The sequence below is a fragment of the Euwallacea fornicatus genome, chromosome 8 (genome assembly GCF_040115645.1).
Source record: "Euwallacea fornicatus isolate EFF26 chromosome 8, ASM4011564v1, whole genome shotgun sequence".
In the NCBI taxonomy this organism is placed as follows: Eukaryota; Metazoa; Arthropoda; class Insecta; order Coleoptera; family Curculionidae; genus Euwallacea; species Euwallacea fornicatus.
Window position 1 is genome coordinate 2042707 of NC_089548.1, and position 24964 is coordinate 2067670.

At 36.8% G+C, this 24964-nt stretch overlaps 3 protein-coding genes across 8 annotated transcripts; 1 reads left to right on the forward strand and 2 right to left on the reverse strand.

The window, feature by feature from the left end:
* Positions 1 to 120: 120 nt before the first annotated feature.
* Positions 121 to 9655, reverse strand: LOC136340542 (5'-3' exonuclease PLD3-like). Of its 3 annotated transcripts, XM_066284710.1 has the most exons (12): positions 9515 to 9655; positions 9376 to 9461; positions 6623 to 6815; positions 4745 to 4925; positions 2360 to 2454; positions 1963 to 2121; positions 1715 to 1895; positions 1402 to 1659; positions 1276 to 1344; positions 948 to 1079; positions 572 to 877; positions 121 to 517 (listed from the first exon to the last, which is right to left on the reverse strand). In XM_066284710.1, exons 3-12 carry the CDS (start codon positions 6790 to 6792, stop codon positions 254 to 256), a joined length of 1815 nt encoding a protein of 604 aa, XP_066140807.1. In that variant the 5' UTR covers positions 6793 to 6815; positions 9376 to 9461; positions 9515 to 9655; the 3' UTR covers positions 121 to 253. The 3 variants fall into 3 exon arrangements, with proteins under 3 accessions (XP_066140807.1, XP_066140806.1, XP_066140808.1); XM_066284709.1 differs by having other exon boundaries at positions 9376 to 9652; XM_066284711.1 differs by lacking the exons at positions 4745 to 4925; positions 6623 to 6815; positions 9376 to 9461; positions 9515 to 9655 and adding an exon at positions 3730 to 4023.
* A 1618-nt stretch (positions 9656 to 11273) lies between these two features.
* Ir93a (Ionotropic receptor 93a) lies at positions 11274 to 17184 on the forward strand. Of its 3 annotated transcripts, XM_066284929.1 has the most exons (17): positions 11274 to 11545; positions 11597 to 12423; positions 12476 to 12628; positions 12691 to 12786; positions 12837 to 12986; positions 13036 to 13215; positions 13265 to 13470; positions 13522 to 13689; positions 13742 to 13966; positions 14597 to 14829; positions 15049 to 15244; positions 15304 to 15466; positions 15520 to 15740; positions 15793 to 15970; positions 16323 to 16401; positions 16838 to 16995; positions 17043 to 17184. In XM_066284929.1, the coding sequence occupies exons 2-17, from the start codon at positions 12330 to 12332 to the stop codon at positions 17141 to 17143; spliced, it is 2601 nt and encodes an 866-aa protein (XP_066141026.1). In that variant the 5' UTR covers positions 11274 to 11545; positions 11597 to 12329; the 3' UTR covers positions 17144 to 17184. The 3 variants fall into 3 exon arrangements, with proteins under 3 accessions (XP_066141026.1, XP_066141025.1, XP_066141027.1); XM_066284928.1 differs by having other exon boundaries at positions 11274 to 12423; XM_066284930.1 differs by lacking the exons at positions 11274 to 11545; positions 11597 to 12423 and having other exon boundaries at positions 12492 to 12628; positions 12842 to 12986.
* LOC136340685 (E3 ubiquitin-protein ligase COP1-like) lies at positions 17181 to 24692 on the reverse strand. 2 transcript variants are annotated; one of them, XM_066284932.1, is made up of 5 exons: positions 24314 to 24689; positions 22394 to 23054; positions 19792 to 19942; positions 19108 to 19734; positions 17181 to 17856 (listed from the first exon to the last, which is right to left on the reverse strand). In XM_066284932.1, exons 2-5 carry the CDS (start codon positions 23015 to 23017, stop codon positions 17267 to 17269), a joined length of 1992 nt encoding a protein of 663 aa, XP_066141029.1. In that variant the 5' UTR covers positions 23018 to 23054; positions 24314 to 24689; the 3' UTR covers positions 17181 to 17266. The 2 variants fall into 2 exon arrangements, with proteins under 2 accessions (XP_066141029.1, XP_066141028.1); XM_066284931.1 differs by having other exon boundaries at positions 19108 to 19942; positions 24314 to 24692.
* Between the last annotated feature and the right edge of the window lie 272 nt (positions 24693 to 24964).

Here is a 24964-nt window from a genome sequence, read left to right on the forward strand (position 1 = left end):
AAACTGGCTATATTGCTGCATACACTGAGTGCGCATTGATTTTAATTTTAGTCAAACTCAAGCTGAGTCTAGAGAAAGTCGACTGGTAGGTTTATTCTAGGGACTAAAAAAATATAATAGTTGACCGAAATTTGTACCTTTATTTGTTATTCACACGAAAAAATTTAAATAACGAACCTATATAACCAACCTCAACATTCTATTATCAATAATATTTTCACAATATTCTTCAATCTAGACGATACCTCGAATCCTATAGTGAATGCGCAAACTCAGAGTTCCAGTCCCTCTCAAACGCAGCCTGTAATTCACTACGAATTGTAGTAAGTTTCGCATTCCTGTCGAATATCGGATCATGCAAAACAAAGGCCACTCCTGCAGTATTCGTAAAATAGTCTCCAGACCAATTAGAAGTTCCTATGTAGGCCGTATTATCAGTCACCATATACTTGTTGTGGTTCACCCTTGCATAAGGGATTTTTCTTTGTTCATTATTCGCTGGCACCACAAAACGTTTCTAAAAGTGGTTTAATGGTATTTTTCTCCTGGAACCAATAAAAAAAATCCTTACAACTTCAATAGAAACTCCTGGATAAGCTTGATTAACATCCTGAATGCTCCTCAGGAAATTATCCTCGGCAGGTCTAGAGTGGTTCCACTTGCTGATTAGTAGTTTTACTTTGACTTTGTGTTCGATCGCAACGGTTCTTATGGCGTCGTCAATTATCGGCCAAAACAGCCGTTTCGGTGTGTAAATCATTAATGGAATATAGTCCATCACTGCAATGTATACGAATTTTTCTGCATGTTTTATCACATTTAATAAGGCATCGATGTCATTTGTACGGCCGGAAGGATTGAAAGGAAGAGGAGAGCTCTGAAAGAAGTATTATTAAACGTGTAGTTCGCAGAGTGTATTATTCAAAACCAATTTTTTCGTAACTTACGGATAAAAATGTTTGGAACGTTTCGTTTTCATATATCATATTTAATGGTGACTGCATGTTATAGTGCGTGCTAAAATTGCTGGGCCACTGATCGGGGATTACCGAATTATTTGCACCCAAAGCCCAATAAACCTACAATAAAAATTTATATTGACTGCCTTGTGTATGATAAAATTTTCACGAAACCGAGGATATTTAGGCGTTATTTTCTACATAAATGTTCAAATGCTCAGTTTTTAATTTAAAAAGGCATTAATTTAATTAACTAATTCGATGTTTTATACTTGGTTTTAAATTAAATTTATAGGTTGTTAAGTCTAGGTGTTACCTCAAAGATTTTTGAAGCATCCTCTGCTAGCGCGGAACAATTGAAGATTCCCACGCCCATTTCTTTGACCTGGGAGAAATAGTCTTCAATTGAAATCCTGCGATTTAATCATCGAGATAGACTTACCTGAGTCAAAGATCTCCAATCCATATTAGCGCTTCCAATATAAACGTGTTTGTTATCGATAATCCACATTTTAGTGTGCAAAACACCCGCACCGAGCAATTTAACGAAATTCAGACTTCTTACTTGGGCAGCCTTCCTCTTAACAAGAAATTCCGTATCTACATTAGGGTAATTCTGAGAGGGTGCATTTTGTGCGATTCTAATGGATATCCCACGTTCGGTGCCGGCTTTAAGGAGAGCTTGGAAGATTTTTTCACCCTAGAAGACGCATATGACCATTTCTAAGCAAACGACTATACTAGACATGACGAACTTTAATTGAAGAAGGATCTGGATAAACCTCAGACTGCCGTAATGTCCAGTACAAGGAAGCGATGTCAATTGATTTTTGCGCATTGTTTATTAAACCCATCCACACATCGAAGGTTGACGGATTTGTAATTGAGGAGTCGTTGTAAATCAGTCCCTCGGGCACGCTCTCCACCAAGGACACACTAAATAATTAAGGGAGTATTTGGTTTATAATTGTGATTTATTCCTTAGGATTGAAAATTCATTTACCTGCAGGTATTACACGCTTTTTCAAAATTGTTAAGTTGTTGTAAGGCTCGTTCGGTGGCGTGATCGAGTACTGGCAGTAACACTACAAGGAAGATCAGGGTGCATATGATTGTTATGGGGATGCACGAGGGACGGCACCATTTGTTTCTGGCACCCCACCTACAAAATGACAAGAATAAGAGAATTACTTGAGAAGTCCTCCACATAAAAGCTGTGGCGAGACCTTGTATTGCGCTAGCCTTTTAGGAAGTAATGGAGAATTGGAAGGCAGAAAATAATGTTTCTGGTTAAGACAGGACGTTCATAATTTGACTTTAATTAGACTTTAATAGGCTCAGATTGGACCAATATGCTACTTATATTGACTCTGCACTAATATGCATTACACAATACATACCTATCGGGGCTGCCGTCATGGTCTGTTAACGAATAAGTTTGTGCCCAAAGTTCATTTTCCGGAGGAATTAACGACGTAGGTGTCTCGGGAACGGTCTAAAAATATTCTCATTTTAATAATTAACAATCACTAATGGTCAATTTAATTGATAATTAACAAAATTAATACTAAAATTAAGAAAACTGCAAAGTACGTTAGATTTACAGTTTGTGTTAAATTGAAAGTACTGAGTAGGATTTAATGCTTGTTGCTAGCTTACGTCAGTAATTTCATTAATGATTCAATTCTTTACAATTCTTTGTGCCCTACTTATGCAAAAATTATTTTCCTAAATTTTCTGCAAAATTTTTAAACAATTTCTTTTTATCTCAGCATATGTATGTAAATTTATTTTTTCTTATAAACATTAGGAAACAGGACAGAACAGTATTAATCAAAATCTAAAGATAGTAATGAATACTAGCAAGTATATGTAGAGTATCACGACGCCTATTTAAAATTATGAAAAGAGCAAATTTCAAGTTCATTTAATCATGAGAATTTTTCCAATTACATCATATAGGAGTAGCAGGCATAGAGCATATAGCACTGAGCACTGTGAATTTAACTGTTATAGCTTATGCTTAAATGTCCCATTGATAAATGTTCCTTAAAATGATACAAGTGGGTGTTCAATATTTTCATATTGACAATTTTACCAAAAAACCTTCCACGTCTTACTCCTATACAAAAATAAAAGAATATTGAGGGGGGGATATAGTAATATAAGTAAATAAAAGTAATTGGGTAGGTTAAGACGATTTTGGATCTAGTACTTAACTTACATTACTGTAGTACCATAGGGATCAACTCACCACTGATAGCAAACTTACAATAATGACAATGATAGTCAATGTAATACTATATATTATATTTTCAGTATATTATCATGCCATGTTTTAAAAATAATGAGCAATATATCTATGAGTATATGTTACTGAAATATCAGTTCCTATAATTCTTAATATATGGTTATGCATACTAATGCAGAGTTTTTTTTAAACATATTTTAGTATCTGTAACAAAATATTAAATTATTGCGCTAGTTTTAAATATTTTCAACTTGTTTACAGAAAATATTGAACTTTTTAACTAAATTCACTTATTTTCATGCGCTATATTTGCTGCCGTTTTGGCTTCCCATCACGCTCAGGACAAAGTTTAGTCACCATTTTATCAACGAACTAACGAATATCTAGATAAGGTTTTTCCTATGGCAGGGCAGAATAATTCCCTTGAGAATACCCATTGATCCGTACCTTTCCATTTTCATTGCCCTACTCTTGTAATCTACCTATTGAGTGTCACTATGACTTAATTTAGCCACATACCTGCACTTTAAGGGTACTATTTAGCTTTACTTTCATTCTCAAGCCTCTTCACGCATTCATTTTTCTCACATAAACAGATCAGAGTTAATTTATTAAATAGACCTAAATTTTAAATAAATTTGCTATGTTACAAGTTTATTTTGCTTTTACTGTAAATTTATTTTGTTTATTAGGTACTACAAATTATATTTATAGGAACGCTCCATGTGTTGTTAAGTATACAATGTACGCAAACCAAATAACTTTTCCATTATTGGTTTGGCGTCATTTTAAAACAAAGAACAGCTGGAGGCTAGTTTAGATAGTATATTCAGCATAGGCGCAAGCGCCGAATGTGACTGACATAACTGACGGCTAAACTAATATAGGTGGCAAGGTGTCCCAGTGCATTCAGTGTTGCCATCCCAAACCGATATAATCAAGGAATCAAGATCCAATCATTGGACTGTTACTTACTAAAGTTAATACAGGTAGAGAATGGTGAAAAGTATTAAAAAAATTGCTGATACTAACATATTGTTGCCATTCAAACGCGAATACAATTAGGGAATCGGATTGCTAATCAGAGCACTGACATCTGCTATTGTCAGTAAAGGTAGATAGTGGTAAAAGGTGTAGAAAATAACCGACACTGGTACATCGGTATTTATAAAAACCAGTGGAATCGGGGCGCTGGTGCACTGAAACCTATTACACGAAAAAATATGTATAATAAGCTTAACCACACACTGAGTGTAATTTTGGTTTCTATGGCTTAGGCTGTTTTATAAGGACAACATGGCGACATGCAAGAAACTCTTAGTGACCTATTACAGTCACTGGGTGTGAGTTTCTGAGTTTCTAATTGCATTTGTTTTCTTTTTCTGATTCTCTAATTACATTTCATTTGTCAAATCTGGCCGCTCACTCACCGTTCTTTATAAAAGGAAAACATCCATTGGTACGTGAGATTTTAACTAAATTGGAACAGAATATATGAAAATAAAGATTAAAATTAATGACCTCTATAACTTACCGACAGCCGCGGTTTGTGAAATAATCCACTGGGATTATACGACAATTTTCGTTTATTTTCCTGCTTAGGAGGTATTAAGACTACCAACTGTTCTCTATCGCTTTCAGATCTACTATCCGTACTTGGTTTCGCTCTGGCACTTTGCGAAGGAAATTGGGGCTCCCTAAACGACGATCCGGCCCTTAAATTGGAATGAAAATTAATTAAAAGAACATATAGATTTATTTGAGCAGTCCAAAAGTTATTTAGATATCAATTCGGAGCTTCCTTAATTTTAAATCTGGGTTAATATCGTAATAACTGTGATTAAGAGCTTTTGCATAAGGATAATTTGTTTCGCTTTACCGAGTGATGATACTCTGTAAATTACCTTTGATTTAAATTCATTAATTGTTAACTAATTTGTTTAGACAAGCTACTGCGAGTCGCTACTGCGCGCGACCAATAGCGTCCACTAGAGGAGCCTGCCCATCAACAGGGGCGTTTGTACTGGCGCCCACCAAACTCATGGAGTAATATTATTTAGAATCGTTCCATCAGAGATGTCAATGTATTCAGTGTTTTTGAGCGTGTCAGTGACAGATTGACCTCTAAACAATTTTATATAATATTTCGCAGGATTCAGTACGAGACGCCACTGTATTAATTCGTTGCCATGCGCCCTTCCGAGTGGTGAGCCCCGGTAATCGAACGCCCTGTAATCGGAAACGGGCTCTTCTAGATCAGATCACAGGAATCTCTATTTCTTCATTCAAAATGTCTGATCGTTCTGCAGTGAATAAAACGGGTAGTGGTGGGGTTGAGCGATCATTCACCGAGGTGTTTGCTATTTTGGCAGAGTAAAAACATAAAAAAAAATACTCCCAAGTACAGGAGTATGCCAGAGAGTGACTTTTCCCTTGGTAAAACAATCCCCACTAGGGGCGGTATAAAACGAAGAGATATTGGCCACCATCTAAGAGACGGAACCGAGCGCCTTTGTGATAGAAAATATAGGTTTCTCTACGGAGGCTAAACAGCCCTTACTCGGAGGGCGACTCTCAATTGATGTCTACCCAAAGGACTATGCGCGGAGTCCGGCAGTTCTAAAGGGTGCGGGGAAAGGCGGAACGCCTTGACTAACCTCTCTTTAGAGAATGCCAACAGGGTAGTACTCTTCCAACCGGCCCAATAGGAGAGATTTTGTGTGGTCCTCCTCTCACTCATTACTTTCCAATGATCAAGCGCGTGTTTCTGTATCTTTGGGCAATTTCTCATAGCATGTGGTAGTCTAAGAAACACAGCTCAACAATGTACCATCCCCAAGGACAGGATATCTTTAAATCCAAAGCAGACATAGGAGGATAGTGGTCGCCCTACTGGTTCCTGGCACCTGCAGCGATATAGGTATCTGAGAATTTTACAGATGATCGCTTCGCTGGGTGTGTGAGTTGCTTGTGTCAGCGACTTAGTCACGGTAGTCAGTGATGCCGCTGAGCGAGTTGTGTGGAAGGGGATCAAGGCAATAGGAGGTATTCTCGCACGGTGGTAAAGTCCAGCTTGGCGCAAAAGAATTTTTTTTCGCCCTTCTGCAATGCAGAACCTTTCGAGAGAGACGCTGATCGGCATAAATAGGCAATTTCACACTTAAACAACTTTGTTTTCTCCTTGCGACTGTGTGGCGCGTTAGCGACTCATCTGGACAGATTTGTCCAAAATAAAGAGATTTAAATTAGAGGTGTTTTACAGTGACGAGTGACGCTACTCGATGGTGCTACCGGGTTGAACCGATTAAGCGACGCTGCTTGGTACATTTCAACGAGTGGCACCACTCGGTGGTGCGACCGAATCGTGCGTGTGTAGGAGGCTTAAATGTGCACAAATTTAAGTACTACTTGCCCATTTAATTGAATATTCGAATTATTGTCGCCGTAATTGATATTATTCGTATTATTAATTTGCAAGAATAAGCTACAGGTTTGCGAGGCAATTTGGAACAGGCCGTCTTCAACGTGTCTTTGTTTCGCTTGTCTTCTATCGCTTAATTGTTCCCAACAACGTCGTGTCATTCTACCTTTTTCACTATTGTTTCCTAAAACACGAAAAAAAAAGTTAATTAATTCAGCAAGCTTATTATACATATTTTCATGATGATGCTTAATGGTAATGGTAAAATAAATCCCAACAAAATAGCATTTTCTATTATTTTTTTACACCAGACATTGTTTAGTGTAGCAATCGATATTCCGCCATAGAAATTTTAATAAGGAACTTATTTCACAGTATAAACTCATTTTTAACGCTAATAACAAGGCCTGGGAGGTACTCTATTATGATGACTTTATTGCGGTCCGACCTTTATAACGGCATATTGATTAATCTATGCCAACACAAGTCCAAGGTTTTATACTTTATTTCCACCACGTTAATTTATAAACCATGGCTTGGCACACGCGAAGATTTTAGGACAATGTTCCTCATTTCCTCCTATCCCATATAAGACTCAAATTAAAAGAGCTAAGATGCGCCCACCCAGGTTTCGACAATGGTCAAGGGATGGTCAATTATCTAATTAGGTAGCTGATATATCGATTGGGATTTGAATATCTACCAGGAAACATACTATGTGTGACGCCACGGTTTTCCAGGAATTGTTTTCCTTGGTTATTGAGGAATTGATCCGGTCTGGATGAGAATGGAAGTAAACGTTCCATTATGGAGTAAACGTGCGGTAATATGTATAGCCCTATTTAATATAAAAAATTATAAGGCTAAAGAAGAAAGTTAGAAAACGGAACAGAAGTTAATTATAAACAATTTTTTTATTTTATTTGAAGGAGAAAAAGTTTAGGTATTGAAGGAATGCTTATGTGTATGCAGGATAGATAGGTGTAATATTTATAATGAGGATATTTCACGGAGCAATAGTATTCAGCAAAATAATTAAAAAATATTAATATACCTATGGTCAAAAAGGCGCCACTTTCGACATACAGGGTGGTAAAGTTCCATATTTTTTCTCATATTATGCATTTTTTATGTAGTTTATATAATTTTATTTTCGTTAATATTTATTTTTATTGTGAGAAATTTAATTCATTATTGCGAATTGTCTCAGATCGTCGATAACTGAGCCTCATACTTCTTTGTTTCCTTCTTTTACTTTGCTAATTTTCGTTGACAGATATTCTTGCGAATTGTGCGAAAACGGTGGAAAATACTACAAGAGACCAAAAAATTAAAGAATTTAAGAATTAATTTAAATTTTCTGTCAGAAATTACATAAAGTGGGCGAAAAAACGGTATAAAGCGTAAATTAATACATAACCCAAAAAAACATAACACCCTGTATATGGTAACAGACGATTTTTACATTTTGTTGTAGAGGATCTTAAAGAAAATAGGTGTATGAAATTTCAAAAATCTAACCCAAGGCATACGATAGAAAACTGCACAATGTGAGAAAACATGTGAAAGTGCCACTTTGTATATCGAAAGTGGTCCGTTTTTGACCAAAATTGTATTAGCTTTTTTTAAATGTTTTACGGAGCACTGTTACTCCCTGAAATATTTTCATGATAACATGTTGCACCGGTTTTAGCTAATTTTGACATACACTGTAGGTGGCTAATGTGCGATCATAACATCATAGATTTGAATAGATTCTATCCACAAAATTTTCACATGTTCACAGGTAGCATTAAAGAACATTATGTACACCCCCGACAACAAAATTTAATTTATTTTAAAATGAAATTAAAATTGAAATGAAAACCTAAGCTCCTGAAAATTCATAATTTGCTTCTATGCGTGCATCTATAATTCAAATTTAATAATAAAAAATGTTGATTCGTAATGGACTTTGTGTTAGTTTTATAGAAATTCAAAGATTTTTTTGAGTTACGAGGGCACGATATATCCCACCTGACAAGTTTTGATCTAGTTCAAAACACGGGGAAGGAATTAGAAAATTATAAATAAAATTGTCTCTAGTTGTGTGCTGCCTTGGAACAGGTTTTAAGTGGTCAAAAATAAAATGTGTTTTAGCAGAAAATTAAAGCAAAAAGTTTCACAACTGTAATTTTAATTTTAATTTCATGAATATGCAATCCGGACATTATTAAAACTTATTTAGACCGGTCGCTTTTTTTCTCATTAGTCCATAAAGACTTTTTTCAAAGACTTTTCAGTACATCACTCGAAGGTGTTAAATTTTGACAGCGCGCTAGAATACCTTATAGGCGTCGTTACGCATCTTAGAATACCCTAAAGCACTTGTTATGCGCGCTAAAATCTCCCAAAAGAATTGTCATGCGTATTAGATTAGAGGAACAGTCATGCGTATTACAATACCCTAGAGCGAAGCTGTCATAATACTTAAACATTATTTTGACAGTTCCGTGGAATACACTATTTTAAAATGTTGACACTTGTTAAAAACAATCAAAATTCCAGCATACCAGATTTGCTTGATAACAGGTCTTCGTCTTATAAAAATTCCAAAATGTTTAATTAAATTGTTTAATAATTTAATAAAAATTTAATATTGATATTGATAAATGTCTATTAAGCAAATCCTCAACTGCCCTTTGAATCACATCGTTACCTAACAGTATATGAGCAGCACATGATGAAATAAAAAGAAATCATACCTTATGCGTGTCTGTCTCTGAGTTTGATTGGTGAGCCCACTTCAGCCAGAATCTACAATTTTCCAGCAAATGTTTCGCTTCCTGAGCTGAGCATAATTACAGTTTAGCTGTGAGGACCTACACTACAACTGAACGTTACCTAAGGCGTACAGATATGTGCGTAACACTTGGGAAATATCCAGCAACAGCTCCTGGATTGTCCAGAACTTGTGCTTGCACTTCTACATACTACAACAGTGAATAAGCTCAACAATGATTAACCCGTGTCCCGCATTGCCGGTAAACACTGAATTGATTAGTTCTACATTTTTCAAGAGTTTCTTGTGGCTAAACGGTTCACTAACGGAGTGGATTTCATTCCACATGCGCATAAATTTTTCGTGTTCCGGGCTGTTAGACCATCCAAATAAGTTAATGGGAAATGCGCGAAAATAAAAGACGTTTCAATAAATTTTTAATCAGAATTTATTCATTAAAGTTCGATTCCGATGAGCTAATGCCGCATCACGCGCCAGCGTGTGAGAAAATATGCCAATACAAAACTACACTAAAAACATTATTATATTACTGGAGATAGGTGGTCGAGGATCCATTGAGTGGTCATCCAGCTCACCTGATTTAGCACCTCTCGACTTTTTTTGTGGGGACACTGAACATGAAAAACATGTATCTAACCCAGTCGAACTTCCCGGAAGAATTAAAACGGATAGTTGAAGAGTATCGTCTAATAACCCTTTAAGTTAAAAACACCAATAATTCATCCGAGGTGTGTTCACGTAGTTATTTGCGGTTTCTCCTTAGTTGTTGGGTTTAAAAATAATTCAACTGCATAGAAATTTGTTTGCGTAACCACCTTAGAAAATTGTCAGTCAATACAGGGTGTATTTTTTGGTCCGCCTACCATTGCCATCACCGAAACGGTGAGAGTTACGACTTCGGTTAAATTAAGCAGAAATGGTCCTTGTGAAGCTGATTAAGGAAACCGCTATAAAGCTGCTAAATTTTCAGCGGTTTCCTAGATATTTAGAAAATCATGAAAATGGCTCAAAACTTTAATCCCTCGTATTTCGTAAGCTATTTGTGACAGAAACGAAGTTTAAATTACACAGTTTCACAACTTTCTACTCTCTACATAGCGACATATCGAACGTCATTGTACAGCTTTATCAACTTCAGTATTATAAGTACGAACCTGGAATTTTTATTTCACATTTCCAAAGCGTTTTTATTCCTGATGGGCTCATGTATAATTTGTTGACTGTTATTAAAGTTTCAACCTGAATAATTTATCATCAGACTATTTTTTATTCACGTTTTCTTGGTATAGAAAAAGAATCGTACTCGCGTAAGTTTCTTGCCAATTTTGCGAAAATCTTTAACGTGAGAAATTAACTTTTAAACTTCTTTGCCACAAACAGTTTACGAAATACGGCTGATTGAAGTTTTGGGAAATTTTCATATTTTTCCAAATATCTAGGACCCTACTGAAAATGTGGCAACCTTGAGTGGTTACCTTAATAAGCTCCACAATGGGCCACTTTTGCCTAATTTAACCGAAGTCGTATCTCTCACCGTTTCGGAGAGAGCAATGGCGCACACGCCAAAAAAAACACACCCTGTATATGTCGACAGATTCCAATAGTGCTTTAGCATTTGTAAACGAAAAATAATTTATAAAATTTGACCAAATTTTTCACGTGGTATCTAGAGATGGTGGCTCTTCTTGTGGTACTTGGGTTGGGGCTCAGAAATCGCATCGATTTCTGAATCTGAGCTCTGACCAGAAACTCCTTTTGGATTATATTCGTCATCGCTTGCTGAGTCAAAATCACCACACCCGTTGTCAGATTCATAGCCGTAGAAAATAACCAATAATCCCTTATCCCTCAGTGGTATTTTTTACGTTTGGTCATGAAAGGCCTTCGTAAATTCATATTTTCATGTGACTTTTTGACTGTGGGAATGAATGGAACGAAAACAAATAAATAAAAACCTCTTGCTTAAAATGCTGCCTTCTTGCTTTCAGATAATACCTTTTCAAATATCGACTGTCAATGGTAATGCCGTAGTAAAGGATATGATTTGAATCGCGCAAAGTCGTTTTACGCGTTAAAGCGAGATAGACATCCAGGGGAAGTACCGGATCACACGTTGGATCGGTAGCCAAACTGTAAGCACATTCTTCAGAGTTGTCAACTTTCGCAAGACGAAATCTCTCAAGGTACCCCGTCTGGTTTTCTCGCCTCACCAGAAGAGTGAGATTTACCCCGCCGCCCCTTCCGGCTTTGTATTGGCCAGAAGCGTTGTCGACGAGAGTGGTTCCAGGCACCTATTCATCAACTCACCTCGGATTTTTCAGAACCAATGGACTAGATCACATCTATCCCATCATTTTAATCTTTGACCTAATTCATCACCGACCTGAATGTATTTTTAGTTCGGGTTAAGGCAAAAAGGGTGCACGATCCTGATATAGCTCGCACCCTATGGATTCTCGTGATCATTTAGCATATCTACCTGTCGCTGCTCCTAAAAAGTCGCATGAAGCGTTCCATATTCACCTAAAATATCTAATAAACTATGTGAACTTTAAACGAAGATTAGGGCTCGGGCACTCGGTATCGCAGAAACGAGGAGTTTGCACGTATGAAATTTTCGTCCCTTGAATAAAATTATGCAACCCAATTTCGGAACGCCCTGTATCTGGGCCGACTCCAGAATATTCCTGAACACACGTTCTCATCATGACAATTCCTATGAATTTTTGATTACTAACCTTTGCGTTATTTCACCATTGGCCTATTCACGACATGCACACCTACTTACGGAGTTATTAGTTCAGTTAAATCGCACACAGCTGGGCAGCATCTAACTTTCATTAAAGTTCTCCAATTTTAATGTCCCAAGAATGATACATCTGTGGCTGCGGAAAGCATGAAAGAGTATTTCCTAAAATGTGGGTTGGGGTGGCACTTTCCTTGTTCTTCATCTGCAAGGTGACCCACAGTGAAGATTTCCCCTCATTGCTCACCACTAATGGCACAATGGGTACTCTTAACCAAAAATTGACGAATAATTGAGTTCATTCGTAAGCTTTCAGCTATAGTGATTGATAAAGAGTATCTGGCAGAAGATTATGAGAGGATCAAAACTGGAATTGAGGAGTACTTGGTGTATGCCAAGAGGGAGATCCTCAGGCATGGAGGCGTTAATGTTCATTTCTTTGCTTGGCCAGCGATCAACGTGAAGAAGGGTATGTTTTGGTCTTCCTGGCTGTTACTACGCAGGGGATAATTTGCTTTAAATAAATATCAGATTTGAGCATTCTGTTGAGCATCACATCATGCACGGAAACTTGGAAATTATTTCGCGCCGCCAAAAGCGAGAATCTACTGCATGTCGCTATTTCAGGTAAAACGGGAAAATACCTGGGAGAAATATTAATCGTACGTTAACTTTAGAACAGGATTGCGCAAGACTGCCTCAAAGCTCTGCAGTCACCATCCCAATCATCGAAAAAGGGCAGGAGACCCCTCAAATGCTCTTAGATCTCCGGACATTGGGCGTATACACCTGGAAGAACATGGTCATCCTATACGACGACAGTATTTGTAATATTCTGTGGGCAGTGAAAGAGCGCAACTCAGCTTTGTGTTGCAGCTGATGATTTGCTGACCAGGGTCATTAGGTCCATAACAAGACAAGTAACCAACGTTGGGGCTTCAGGGATTTCCCTCATAAGTCTTGTGGGCAAATCATCCGATCCCGCTGAGCTCGAGGCAAATCTGAAAGGCGGATTATCGGGAATTCGCTCGCGGAAATTGAGCAGAAACTTCGTTGGTAAGGCTCGTGTTTTTGGTTAAAGTTTGGGAATTGTATTTTTGGTAAGTCGTGGTCCACTTGGAATTGGTGGAAAAAATCATGGAATACGCCAAAAGGGAAAATCTGGTCAACACCAACACTAAGTGGCTATACGTAATATCCGACAGTAACAATAAAAGAGTGCAGAATTTGAACAGGTTCAAGGCGCTGTTGAGGGAAGGAGACAATGTAGCCTTCATTTACAACACCACTGTCCTCACCGATGTTTGTCAGGTATAACTTTTGCTTAACACAACAATCTATTTATCTCACCCTTATCTGAAGATTGGAATGATCTGCCACATAAACGAGAGTTTGGGGGCAATATTTGATTCTCTACACAAAGCGATCTTGGAGGAATATGAGATAGCGGAACCGTTGTCTGAAGAGGAATGGGAAGCGATAAGACCCAATAAAATACAGAGGCGGAATTTCTTGTTGGCTAAAGTCCAGGTAGGTACAAGAACTATGTACGACCATCATGACTATTTCGCGTTTTCTTAAGAGTTATTTGACTAAATACGGAAAATGCGACAATTGCACCCAGTGGAAACTGGAAGCAGGAGAAACTTGGGGGAAGGAATACCTCTCCCGTGAGGAGGTCTCGGGAGTGGACCTGATATCTGTGGGCACCTGGAGGCCTAGTGACGGTCCGCGGATGACCGATGCCCTTTTTCCTCACATAGCTCACGGATTTAGGAGGAGCAAGTTGCCGCTAGTGTCGTTTCATGTGAGTTATTGAAAAATGTATAATTAAAAAATGTGTAAGTGCAATATGGTGCACATAAAAAGAAACAGATTTGACGATGGTTGCAGAAAATCAAAACGTTCTCCATAGATAATAATTTAATGAAGACCGATCTAGTGAACGTGGGGTCCAACGTATGTCTCCATTATTGGAAAACGCCCATGTCGGGAAATATTTGAAATGAAGAATAAGTTATCCTCTTAGAATTATGTGAAGAGATCCCGCCTTGTTGGAAAAGTTGTTGCCTTTCTGAATCCCAAGCAAATCGCGTCCACAAGGAAAAACAAAATTGATGACGATTATCGAAAACTGAAACGTAGGATTTTTATATCACTTTCCCACGTTGTAGAAGAGGAATAGTTGCAACTGCGAAGTATCGATTGTTTTGAATTATCTCGTCCAATAAGCTCAGGAAAAAAGCTCGGAAAAAAATTCCGAAAATCACTGGAATTTTCCAAATTTTACAACATGTTCTCATACTCCTAATTGGAGACTCTACTTCAATTGAACCGACCTCCTATTTCTTATGATTACCGAGATCCTCATGCTTCAGTCCCAGAAAAGGACGTCTCGTATACCTAGCCGAAATTTACGAGATTTTTTTTATTTTAGAATCCACCTTGGCAAATACTTATAACTAATGCTTCAGGAGATGTGGTGGAATTTAAGGGAGTTGTCTTTGATATAATCAAGGAGCTTTCCAGAAACTTAAATTTCACCTATAATGTGGAAGTGATCCCGACGCAGGGTAATTTCTTTAACTCCTCGGTCACGTCGTTTTACAATAAGACCGATAGTGACGAACACTTGAGTGTCACTGCGAAGTCATACGTGTCCACCTACAGGTAAATTCATTCCATTTTTTTTAATTGCGAACCATTACCTTGCTTTTTACCTATTTTTTTTACGAAATAAAAGGAAATATATTCTATTCATGTATTAAATGGATCTTGTCAACCTTGGAAACGTGACTAATCTTCAAGTGGTTCATCAACAGGGTTCCAAAAGATCCAGTTTCACGGTGACCATCTTTCTTCTTGCAATTAAGTTTTATTTGATTTCAGGGTCCCTCAGGTGGTACTAGATCTTGTTCACAACAAATCTGCCGCAATGGGAGCCTGTGCGTTTACTGTGACTGAAAAAAGCAAGAAAATAGTGAATTTTACTAACGCCATAAGCATTCAGTCATATACATTCTTAGCTGCTCGTCCGCGGGAACTTAGCAGAGCTTTGCTATTCATTTCGCCCTTTGGTGGAGACGTACGTTGAAATTAGTACCAGTCAAAAATGTATTGAAAAAAAAAATGTTTGTTTGTTAGACCTGGTTCTGTCTTTCCATGACAATCATCTCCATGGGCCCAATTCTCTACTACATACATAAATATAGCCCTACATACGAATACAAAGGGATTCGCAAGAAAGGGGGGTTGGCAACTATTCAGAATTGCATTTGGTACATGTATGGTGCCCTCCTGCAACAAGGTTAACGTGTGGGTACTTATCACACCTGATGGTTCTCACCTTGCTGTTTTTAGGGGGCATGCACTTACCCTACGCGGACAGCGCTCGCATAATAGTGGGATCATGGTGGTTAGTGGTTCTTGTGATAGGCACCACTTACTGTGGGAATCTCGTTGCATACTTAACATTTCCGAAAATGGAGGTTCCAATAAACACTCTAGAAGATCTGATATCGAAGCGCCAGTCAATTTCCTGGAGTTATGCCGAGAATAGCTATTTTGGGGACCGCATAAAGGTAAAGACATAGGGAGTGCTCTGAAGGGAAAATGTAAGAAGAGCTATTTCAGGACTCCAACGATTACGTTTATAAGACCATTTACCAGGGGGCCCAGCACCTGAAGAATGGACAAGTAATGCTGGACGAAATCAAAGCAGGCAGACATGTGCACATCGACTGGAAAATGAGGCTGCAATACATTATAAAGCAACAGTTTGAAAGGGATGATCTGTGTAGTTATGCTTTAGGTTAGTGGATTTAAAGGGAATATTTCAGGCGACGCAAAAATTACTGTCCAAACGATTACTCGTGTTGGTATCCATATGTTGTGGGCATGGATGCCTAATGCCTTAATTCCGGTTCAACCGGAAATTAAGGTAATTTTCGTTTTTCACATAGAACATCATACACCTGGGAAAGTTTCACTTTCCACACTTTTTGGGAAAGTAATAATTCTGTAATTGCGATATTTGGACATTTTTACTATAAAATTTTTAAAAAAATTACCTTTGACTGAATCGGGTATCTGCCGAGCAGTGATTTTTGTGACACTTAGAGCATGATTTCCAAACTTTTTCAACTATAACTGAACGTTTTTAGGAACTGATGAATTTTCAGAAGAACATATAGCGTTGATCGTGGCTCCAGATACTCCGTACTTGAATAAAATAAACGAAGAGTAAGTTCTACAAATTACTATACAAGCTGGCCCTACAAAGTTTTTATGCGAATATCGTGACCGATTCTTTTTATTGTTGTTTTAACTTAGTTTTTTCTTCTCATTTTAATTTACTTTAAAACCCATGAAAAACAGTTTAAAAAATATCAAAATTTTGTGCATAAACTCCATAAGTTCACAGTACGGTACGAACTGCAAACTTTGGCCCTATGATCTATCATGGCCCAGATAAACTGCGGGCATTTATAGATAATTTTTGGAATAATGTTAGGTGAAGCTCTGTTATCTTTAACAGCAGAAAAATCAACATTTCAATTATTTTCGCCTAAGGCATGCCATCTAACAATTAAATAAATAAATATTAAAATAACTAAATAAATAGTACGAACGAAAAATAAACCGAATCGCATTCATCTTCAAGACAGTCCCTTTCTAGAATCAAAAGACTGCACCAAGTGGGCTTAATCCAAAAATGGCTAGAGAACTACCTTCCCAAAAAAGATAAGTGTTTTAAACGAAAGAATACCTTGGAGGTGAAAAATCACACTGTGAATTTGGATGACATGCAAGGCAGCTTCTTCGTCTTGATTATTGGTAATGAGTTCTTCATTATCTCCCGTTGACTCGCCAATTTTTTGCAGGTTTTTGCGTTGCAATACTAATCATCGGCGTAGAGAAACTCTCTATTAAAGTGATCAAGCACAGGAAAAATCGAAGTGTTGTACAACCGTTTGCGATTTAATTCTGTGTTAAATTTGGAAATAAAGAATACAACTGCCTCAATTGATGATCATCTCTATATTACATTTTACAATCTACTTTGTACATGAGTACGATCGTATGCTCTATCCACCGAAAATCAAATTTACACCATTTCTAAGACATTTATGATTCCCCTACTGTTAGCAGCCAAAATGATGTTAGAATCTTGCTTCCAGCATACCGCAGAAACAAATTCGTTGCTGTCGTCCTCTCTCCTCTCCGGTTCCAAAACGCCTTCGACAGTTTCGAACTTGTACTGACACAGCCTTTTGCTCAACCCCTTGTAGTACACGTACAAGGAGTTATTTTCAGATCCGCACGCAATAAAATCACCGTCCGTAGCAAGCCCCACAAAATTCTTTTCGTTGATGTGTCCCACAAATGACCGCAAACAAAAGGGCGTTTCGACGTTCCACAATTTCAGGTGGGAATCTGTGGAAGCGGAAACAATATGTTCCGCGTCCAGGAATTTTACGTAACTAACAGCCTTCTTATGTGCCTTGAAAACGTGAACGGGTTCCTTCATGTTACGGAGGTCGTAGTAATGGACACCATGGTCAGCGCTTCCAAACGCCAATTGGGAGGAACTATTTGGGTTAAACTTAACGCAACAAACGTTGGCTTTAGCTTCCAAAGTTGCCACAGAGTGTTCTTCGTTTAGGGAGTAGAGTTTCACTTTGGCGTCGTCTGAGCCTGGAAAGGTGATTTTTCATCAATAGAGAAAATTGTAACATGCAAGCGCATATGGACTGCCCCAAATTGATTTTACATTTACATTTTAGACACTGGAAGTATTGACTGCTCTACTGCGCCGGTCAAAATGGTCAAGTAGAATGGAGCGGGGAGTCCCAAAAAGCAAACAGACCATCTGTACTCAAAAGGTCAATTTAAGAGTTCAGAAAAACTATGGGATGAGTATCTGAATAGTTCTATAAAGGAGGACTGAAGTCTAACCTTCGACAAGAGGTCCGCTGAAGGAGAATCTAGGTAGGAAACAGGTGCCCGAAAAGAGGCCTGACCAAGTCTCCAGAAGGAGTCTGGTAAGGAGACGGGAGTGTCAAGAAGGTCTGATAGGAGGAGAGCTCTTTAAGACCCTCAGAACCATGCAATTGCAAGTGTGGTCTCTGACGCCATGGTAACGAAACACTTTAATGGCCACAGAGAGGTTGACCGAATACACATTTTGGAACACCCTATGCAGGTATTGACAGCTGAAGTCGTAATATAAGAATTGCGCAAGTAGGAGAAGAATCACATAAGTAATAATGTGCCCCCAATAAAGACCAGCAACGAAGCGGGCGGAGTTAGCCTGGTTGGGGTTCCCCCTCGATGTTTAGATTAGTATCGATTTCACTATCTTCGCAACTTTAGAAATGTATAAAATTGCCAAAGAATAATACAGAAGTGTAAATAAATTTAAAAAACGCCGTGAATTTTATGACAGGTTCAGATATTGCTTGGCACAAGAAGGTGATTGGTTCGAGAATAATTTTTTGCTGAAAATAGATTCATTTTTTTTCAGATGAGATAATACCAAGCGACGGTAAGAAATGCAAACGTACCTAAAATGTTCGTATTTACAGACTATATTTATGGAATTAACTGATGCCGTTAACATTCTCCCTACGATAGTACATCGGTACTGACCATCGTTTTGAACGAATTATGTCAAAGCGGAGACGCCGGTCAGACTGATTCCTCCCTTTTCACACGCTAGCCGCGCAATGCACTTCGTTGGTCTTTGTCGGAAGCACATTAAAACTTATCCTGCCCTTGTCTCACTTGCGCAATTCTTATTTTAAGACTTGAAGTGATGATATCTCTATATGAGCCTGAACAAAGAGATAGATTCATCATTTTTGTATGATATCACTGTGACATGAATACAATGACCAATAGTGGCATAGAATGTGTTATACAAAACACACAGGAGATTCCACTTACCCGACGCTATCAGCCTCGTATCAACAGAATTAAAATCAACGCTCCAACACCTCTTCTCATGTTCCTGATAGGTTTTGGTCCTTTGGCCGGTAGAAGCATCCCAAATGGTCACCATCCCCTCGTAATCACTAGACGCAAGCATGTTTTTGTGATAACTGTGCCAGCTGATGCAAGAGATCTTCGACCTCGACGTCATTTCCAGACATGGATAATGCATGTTCACCACATCCTTAATTACATTTTCGAAATCAAAAACCTTTATCCGTTTTGTCACTCCCGCAATCGCGAAATACTCACTGTCTTTGTCGAATTCGATACTGGACACTATAGTGGAATTATTAAACAAGTCATTCGAATAATTCAAAGAAGTCATCAACCGTAACGCACTGTAAGTCGAAAATTTGATTAAACTCTCTCGAAATTGATCCAAAGAATCGTCTGTCTGCGAACCGGGTTTGCTTTTATCAACTTTTCCAAATAGTATATCTCTGGATTTACAGCTAAAATAAGACGAAACGAAGTCGTCGAAATAAGCGTACATGCGTTTGCGGCGAATTGCCAGCGTCGTGGAGAATCTCGAAGGTGGTTCTGGCGGACGGGCTTCATCTTTGTTTTTTGTAAAAAATACTGATGAAAGAAGGAGAACTTGCAGCATTAAAACGATTTCGTTGTTAAGTGGCTTACTTGTGGGAGCCACATTGTCGAGCATCTGCATCATCTCCTTCTTCAGAGCACTGGCAGCGATAGCGTCCAACTCGGAAGCTGCAGCCGACGTTCTCTCCACATCCTCCAAAGTGGGACACTTATTGTGAACATCTTTCAACTTAGTCGTTACCTGAGAATAATCCAAATTTAATTTGGATTAATTCAAAAGATTTTCCGTAATTTAACTTATAGCGCAATTCGTAACGCTTCTAGAAATTTATTTCTCAATAATACATTCAACATTCCAGTTTAATTTACTTTTCTATGTCGATCCCTTGAGAATTGACAGGTAAATAGGTATTAAAATTGCGGAAAGTAAGAAGGGAAAAACAACACGACAGAAAGTGGCAACAATCCAGAACGTAGCAATTTTGTTAAAAGCAGCGTGACTTCCAGTAGTTTTGGCTTGAATTAGCAGTTTTTAAGTGGGGCTGATATGGCTTTTCCTCTATCTCGAAAATGCTGAATGGATAAATTCTAATAAATGAAACTGACATTCTGCATAACAACAATGTCTTAAAATAATTCTGGATATTTGTTACAAATATGTTCTCCAAATTTGAGGCTGATTGTTCGTTTTTCTTTTTAATTTTTGGGAATAATGCTTCGTACATCAAAAGTAGTGGAATTGCATCGCTACTGAAGTACGGAGATTAAATCTAACTGAGAATAACATTCACTCTTTGTTAAAGACTCGGACGAACATCAGTGTTAACGCTTCGATGGCAAATTTGTCACAGTCTTCAAAACCTAGGAAAAAAAGGGTAGGAGAAACGAAAATCAACGTGGAAATAATATGTATGGTATATGGACATTTAAATTGTGCGAAACGCTCAAAAATTCCTGTTCTTAGTTTCAAAGGGACTAAAAAAAAACAAAAAAAAAGATCAATTAACAAAAAACTAGAAAAAACTGTTTCTTTCGAAAAAAAACTGTTATTGTTAAAAAAACATCTTCCAATCAATTATTGCGAACACTATCAAGGCATGTTTATATATATTTGACCTACGATATTTTCTATTTTTAGCATAATTTCGGCATTCTTTAATGATCTTTTAACAATAACAATAAATGAAATTTTCTGTGTTCATTCTTGTTTTGTAGTCGTGTCCTTGTACATTTTGAACTTAGTGTGTTTTGTGTTCTAAAACTGCTTTAACATTGAACATTGAATCGTTTGTATGGCCCATTTTCTAAACACTGTTCTGATAAGTGTTAGTCGCTAGCGAGCCAATCCATTGATGAATCACACTTAGTGGTGTAAGCAATATTTTGGTTTTTATTTATTTTACTAATTTGTGTGCCTGCCTAATTTTTAATTTAACAATTGAAAATTGTCTAAGGTTTTCTACAAATCCCTTTTAATGATTAATAGTTAATAAAAATAAAATTCGTACACTAAACTACGACAGCGCTCGCCGTTGTAATAAACTTAAATTTACAATAAAAAGTTGTTCCAAAATCGACAAAAAACCTGCCAGATGAGTGCATCGTAAAACTACTGTCTTGAACGCTCAAATTTTCTTAATTTATCGAAATCAGGGATAGCTGTATATTATTTTATATCGTGTATTGCCGTGTAAACGGTGAACTGTGCGTTTGCAAAAAAGGGTGGAAAATGTTTTATGTTTTCGTACAGATATCACTTTTTAGATGATTCACTCAAGTGCGGAAGAATGCGATGTATTCGTCACACAGACTGAAGTAATAATCGGAATAATCGTGTATTCTGTTGGTTTAAAGATTCGTGTGTTACCTTATTAATGTAACTTAAATTTCGTGAGTGAAAAAACTTTTGGCTTCTTTTGTGGTGAAAGTGGTAGTTTGTGGTCTTGGTGCATTCCTTCTTCAAGACTAAGCAAAACTAAGTATCCACCACCCGTGCTCTTCCATGTTATTTCCCACGTTAAATTACAGTTCAACAAAAAAAAATGCTATAAATGTAAGACCTATGGCGTTTTTAGAACCATTTTTTCTTAGGTTCGAAATGTAACAAATTCGTCACCAAATCGTCAATAAAAGTATTGCACTCTTGAATAAGTGCTATATCGTATTCTCAGGCAATATTAACTGAGCATAGCACAGATGTCTCCGCTCCAACAACTCTTTTTATGGTGTGTAAGACTTTATTCCCAAACAAAATAAAAGAAAATTAAATTTTCGTTATTATATTTTCACAACTTACTGTATGACTTTTCATAATTTTGACAAATAAAGTGTACATCACTTTACGTATTCAAAACCGGTGACTAAATAAGTTTAATTTCGCACCTAGTTACATAATTGAAGAAGGTACTTTCGTGTCATATCTACAATGACAAAAACGATATTAGTAAGAACAGTCCTTGCTGCATACATTCAAATTTATGACATTTTAATATGCTTTATTCACCGTATAGAAAAATTTCAAAAGAATAACGTATGAAACTCATTAAGAAATGTTATTTTATGTAACTCATACCATATTGTAGCATTCCAGTCAGTACAAAAAACAATTGGTAATATAAGTAGCTACTTTATATATATTTCTTCTTATGAAATTAAAAAACAACCAACCTTTTCACTTTAAACAATTTCTCACCTCTAGAATGTCCTTTTCTATAACGGACATTTCCTTGGCAATCTGCGATTGTTTCTCTTTCTTGTCTTTAAGCAAATGCCTCAGAAATTCCAACAGCAGGCGGTTTTGCAGAGCAACGGATTCGGCCTCTAACAACTGCTTTCTCTGTGTGAGAACTTCCAACATAACATTGACATCTGGAAGCGATAAGTTCTGGGATTCCAGCGCTACAAACTCCCGTAAATCATCAGCCCCAGTACTAAATTCACCCGAACTGTCCCTATTCACTGTCAATGCTTCACAAGCATTAGCCTTAGCTTTATATTTTTTAATGAGATCGTTCAATAGGAAGTTAGGAAACACGTCTTCCAGGGTTATGGCAAAATTGCATTTTGGGCACCTCTTAGCTATTTCTAATGACTTTTTTATACACTCATAGCAGTAGGTATGGCCACATTTTGTGATATATGCCTCTGCAATTACATTAAAACAAACGGGGCAAGAGAAGTCTGAGTTGATTTCCTCGAATATCTCGGCTTGTGGTCGAGGCCTTTTGGGCGTTCGCACAGAACCTCGATGCGGCCCAATGGTGCTTCCACTTTGAGTTGGAGTGGCGGCGGGTCGTGCATCTCGACTTGCCGACATTGCAGAAAATTAACGGCATCTAACAGAACAGTCAACACTGGAAAAAAGATAAATTGATGAAAATTAAACACATTTTAATTTAATCCATTACTAAACTTTGCAAAATTCTTTGTAAATTAATTCACAATTAAATCAGCAGTGTAAAAGGAGTTTTATATACAGGATGTTGGAAAACGCACGTCATAAATTCTAAAGATTTATAGAGTAAGCTAAAATGATGCTAGTACTTCATATAAAAGAAAATTCTAGCAGCCTTCGTTGCCAAACTATTGTCTCTCAAAGTTAAAAGTTAAAAAAAGTGTTTTTGCTGTAACATTTAGGCAAATATTATGGCAAAAATAAAAGTTAGGTACGTTCAATAACTGATAATCGTAATACCTACCATTTTTAATAATAATCTACTATTTTATTTTATTTTTTATTATTTTTATTTTAAATTGTTGGCATGTGTGATGCATGGTGATAATAAAATATGATTTTCATAAAAATGGTAACAGATATCAATTAAAACAAGATATACCGTTTCTGTAGAAAAATTGTGAAAAAATCAATCTATGGAAAAAAATACTGATTTTGTCAACCTACTGAAAAAATTAATCAGTCTAAATGAAAAATTTTGACTTCCCCTGTATAAGGAAGACATGAAATACCAATTTACATATGAAAATAAGCACAAATATGAGTTCTTTAAACCACTTAACTTTTATTGTTACCATAATTGTTTAAAAGTAACAACAAAAATACTTTTTTTAACTTCTTACTTTGAAAGAGAATAACTTGGTAATGAAGGCTCCTAAGAATTTTTTTTATATGAAGAACTAACATTATTTTCATCTCCTCTATAATTCTTAGAACTTATGACATGACCCCACCACCCTGTGTATATAAATAGATTAACAGGATAATACTAGATTAAGTCTAGATTGTTGACATATCAGAGAAAGCTTACATCAGTAAACTGTCAAGAAAAGTTGTATTTCAGAAATAAATTTATTTAAACCTTAAACATTATAAATTCTTTAGTCTATCCTCTAAAAATAATAAACTTTCTTTTAACAAAAATATAATGTGATTTTCATTTAAATGTTGTATAATTTTGAAAATTGTTTATTTATTTTTCATTCATGCCCATGTTAGTGCCTCACATACTTTAAGTGCATTATTGTCCCCTAAGCTCTCAGAATGATCATTATCATCATGCTTTCTGAATACACTACCCATAGTGTGGAAAAATACTCATATAAATGTATGATACCAGTCAGTAAGTTCAAAATAGCCCTAATTTAGACATCTTACCTTGAACGATGACATATTATGTGATGTTTAATTCTTTCGCCCTTCGCCAGTTTTACAAATAAATAACATTGATAAAACAGATTTAACCCCGTAAGTACAGCAGGTTCTTCTTGAGCTGCAATATCTGTGCATAGGGTGTAGTTTTGGATCTTGTTGAATTCAGCTTTGTCAATGAAAGTAAACCATCCCGGGTAAATTGCCGGGGCTCAGAAAATAGCGGAATATCACTTAGAAATAAAATGTATGTGTAAAACCCTAAAATTTATTAAAATGAGTTAAAACTTGAACTATCACAATCATAATCACAAAATACAAGAAAATCACAAAATAGTCAAAATACAAGAAACGAGAATTGTCAAATTGGCAAGATTTTAGGTCTAGGCTGACAATTAGTTTGGCAGACTTCACCTAACTGACTGATTAATAGAGCTGACTGAGTCTAAAATTAAAAACTAAATTTTATTTTTTACATTAATTTGCTACCACAATTAACTAAAAGGTAATTATTTATGAGCCACTTGAAATAAGCGTTGAAGTGTCAAAGAAACCAACAATTTTTTTTTGGCTTCGAAATATGTAATATAACTTTACTTTATTTACATTACATTGCATGCTTGCACTGTTGTAAATTAAGCACTATTGACCATCCCT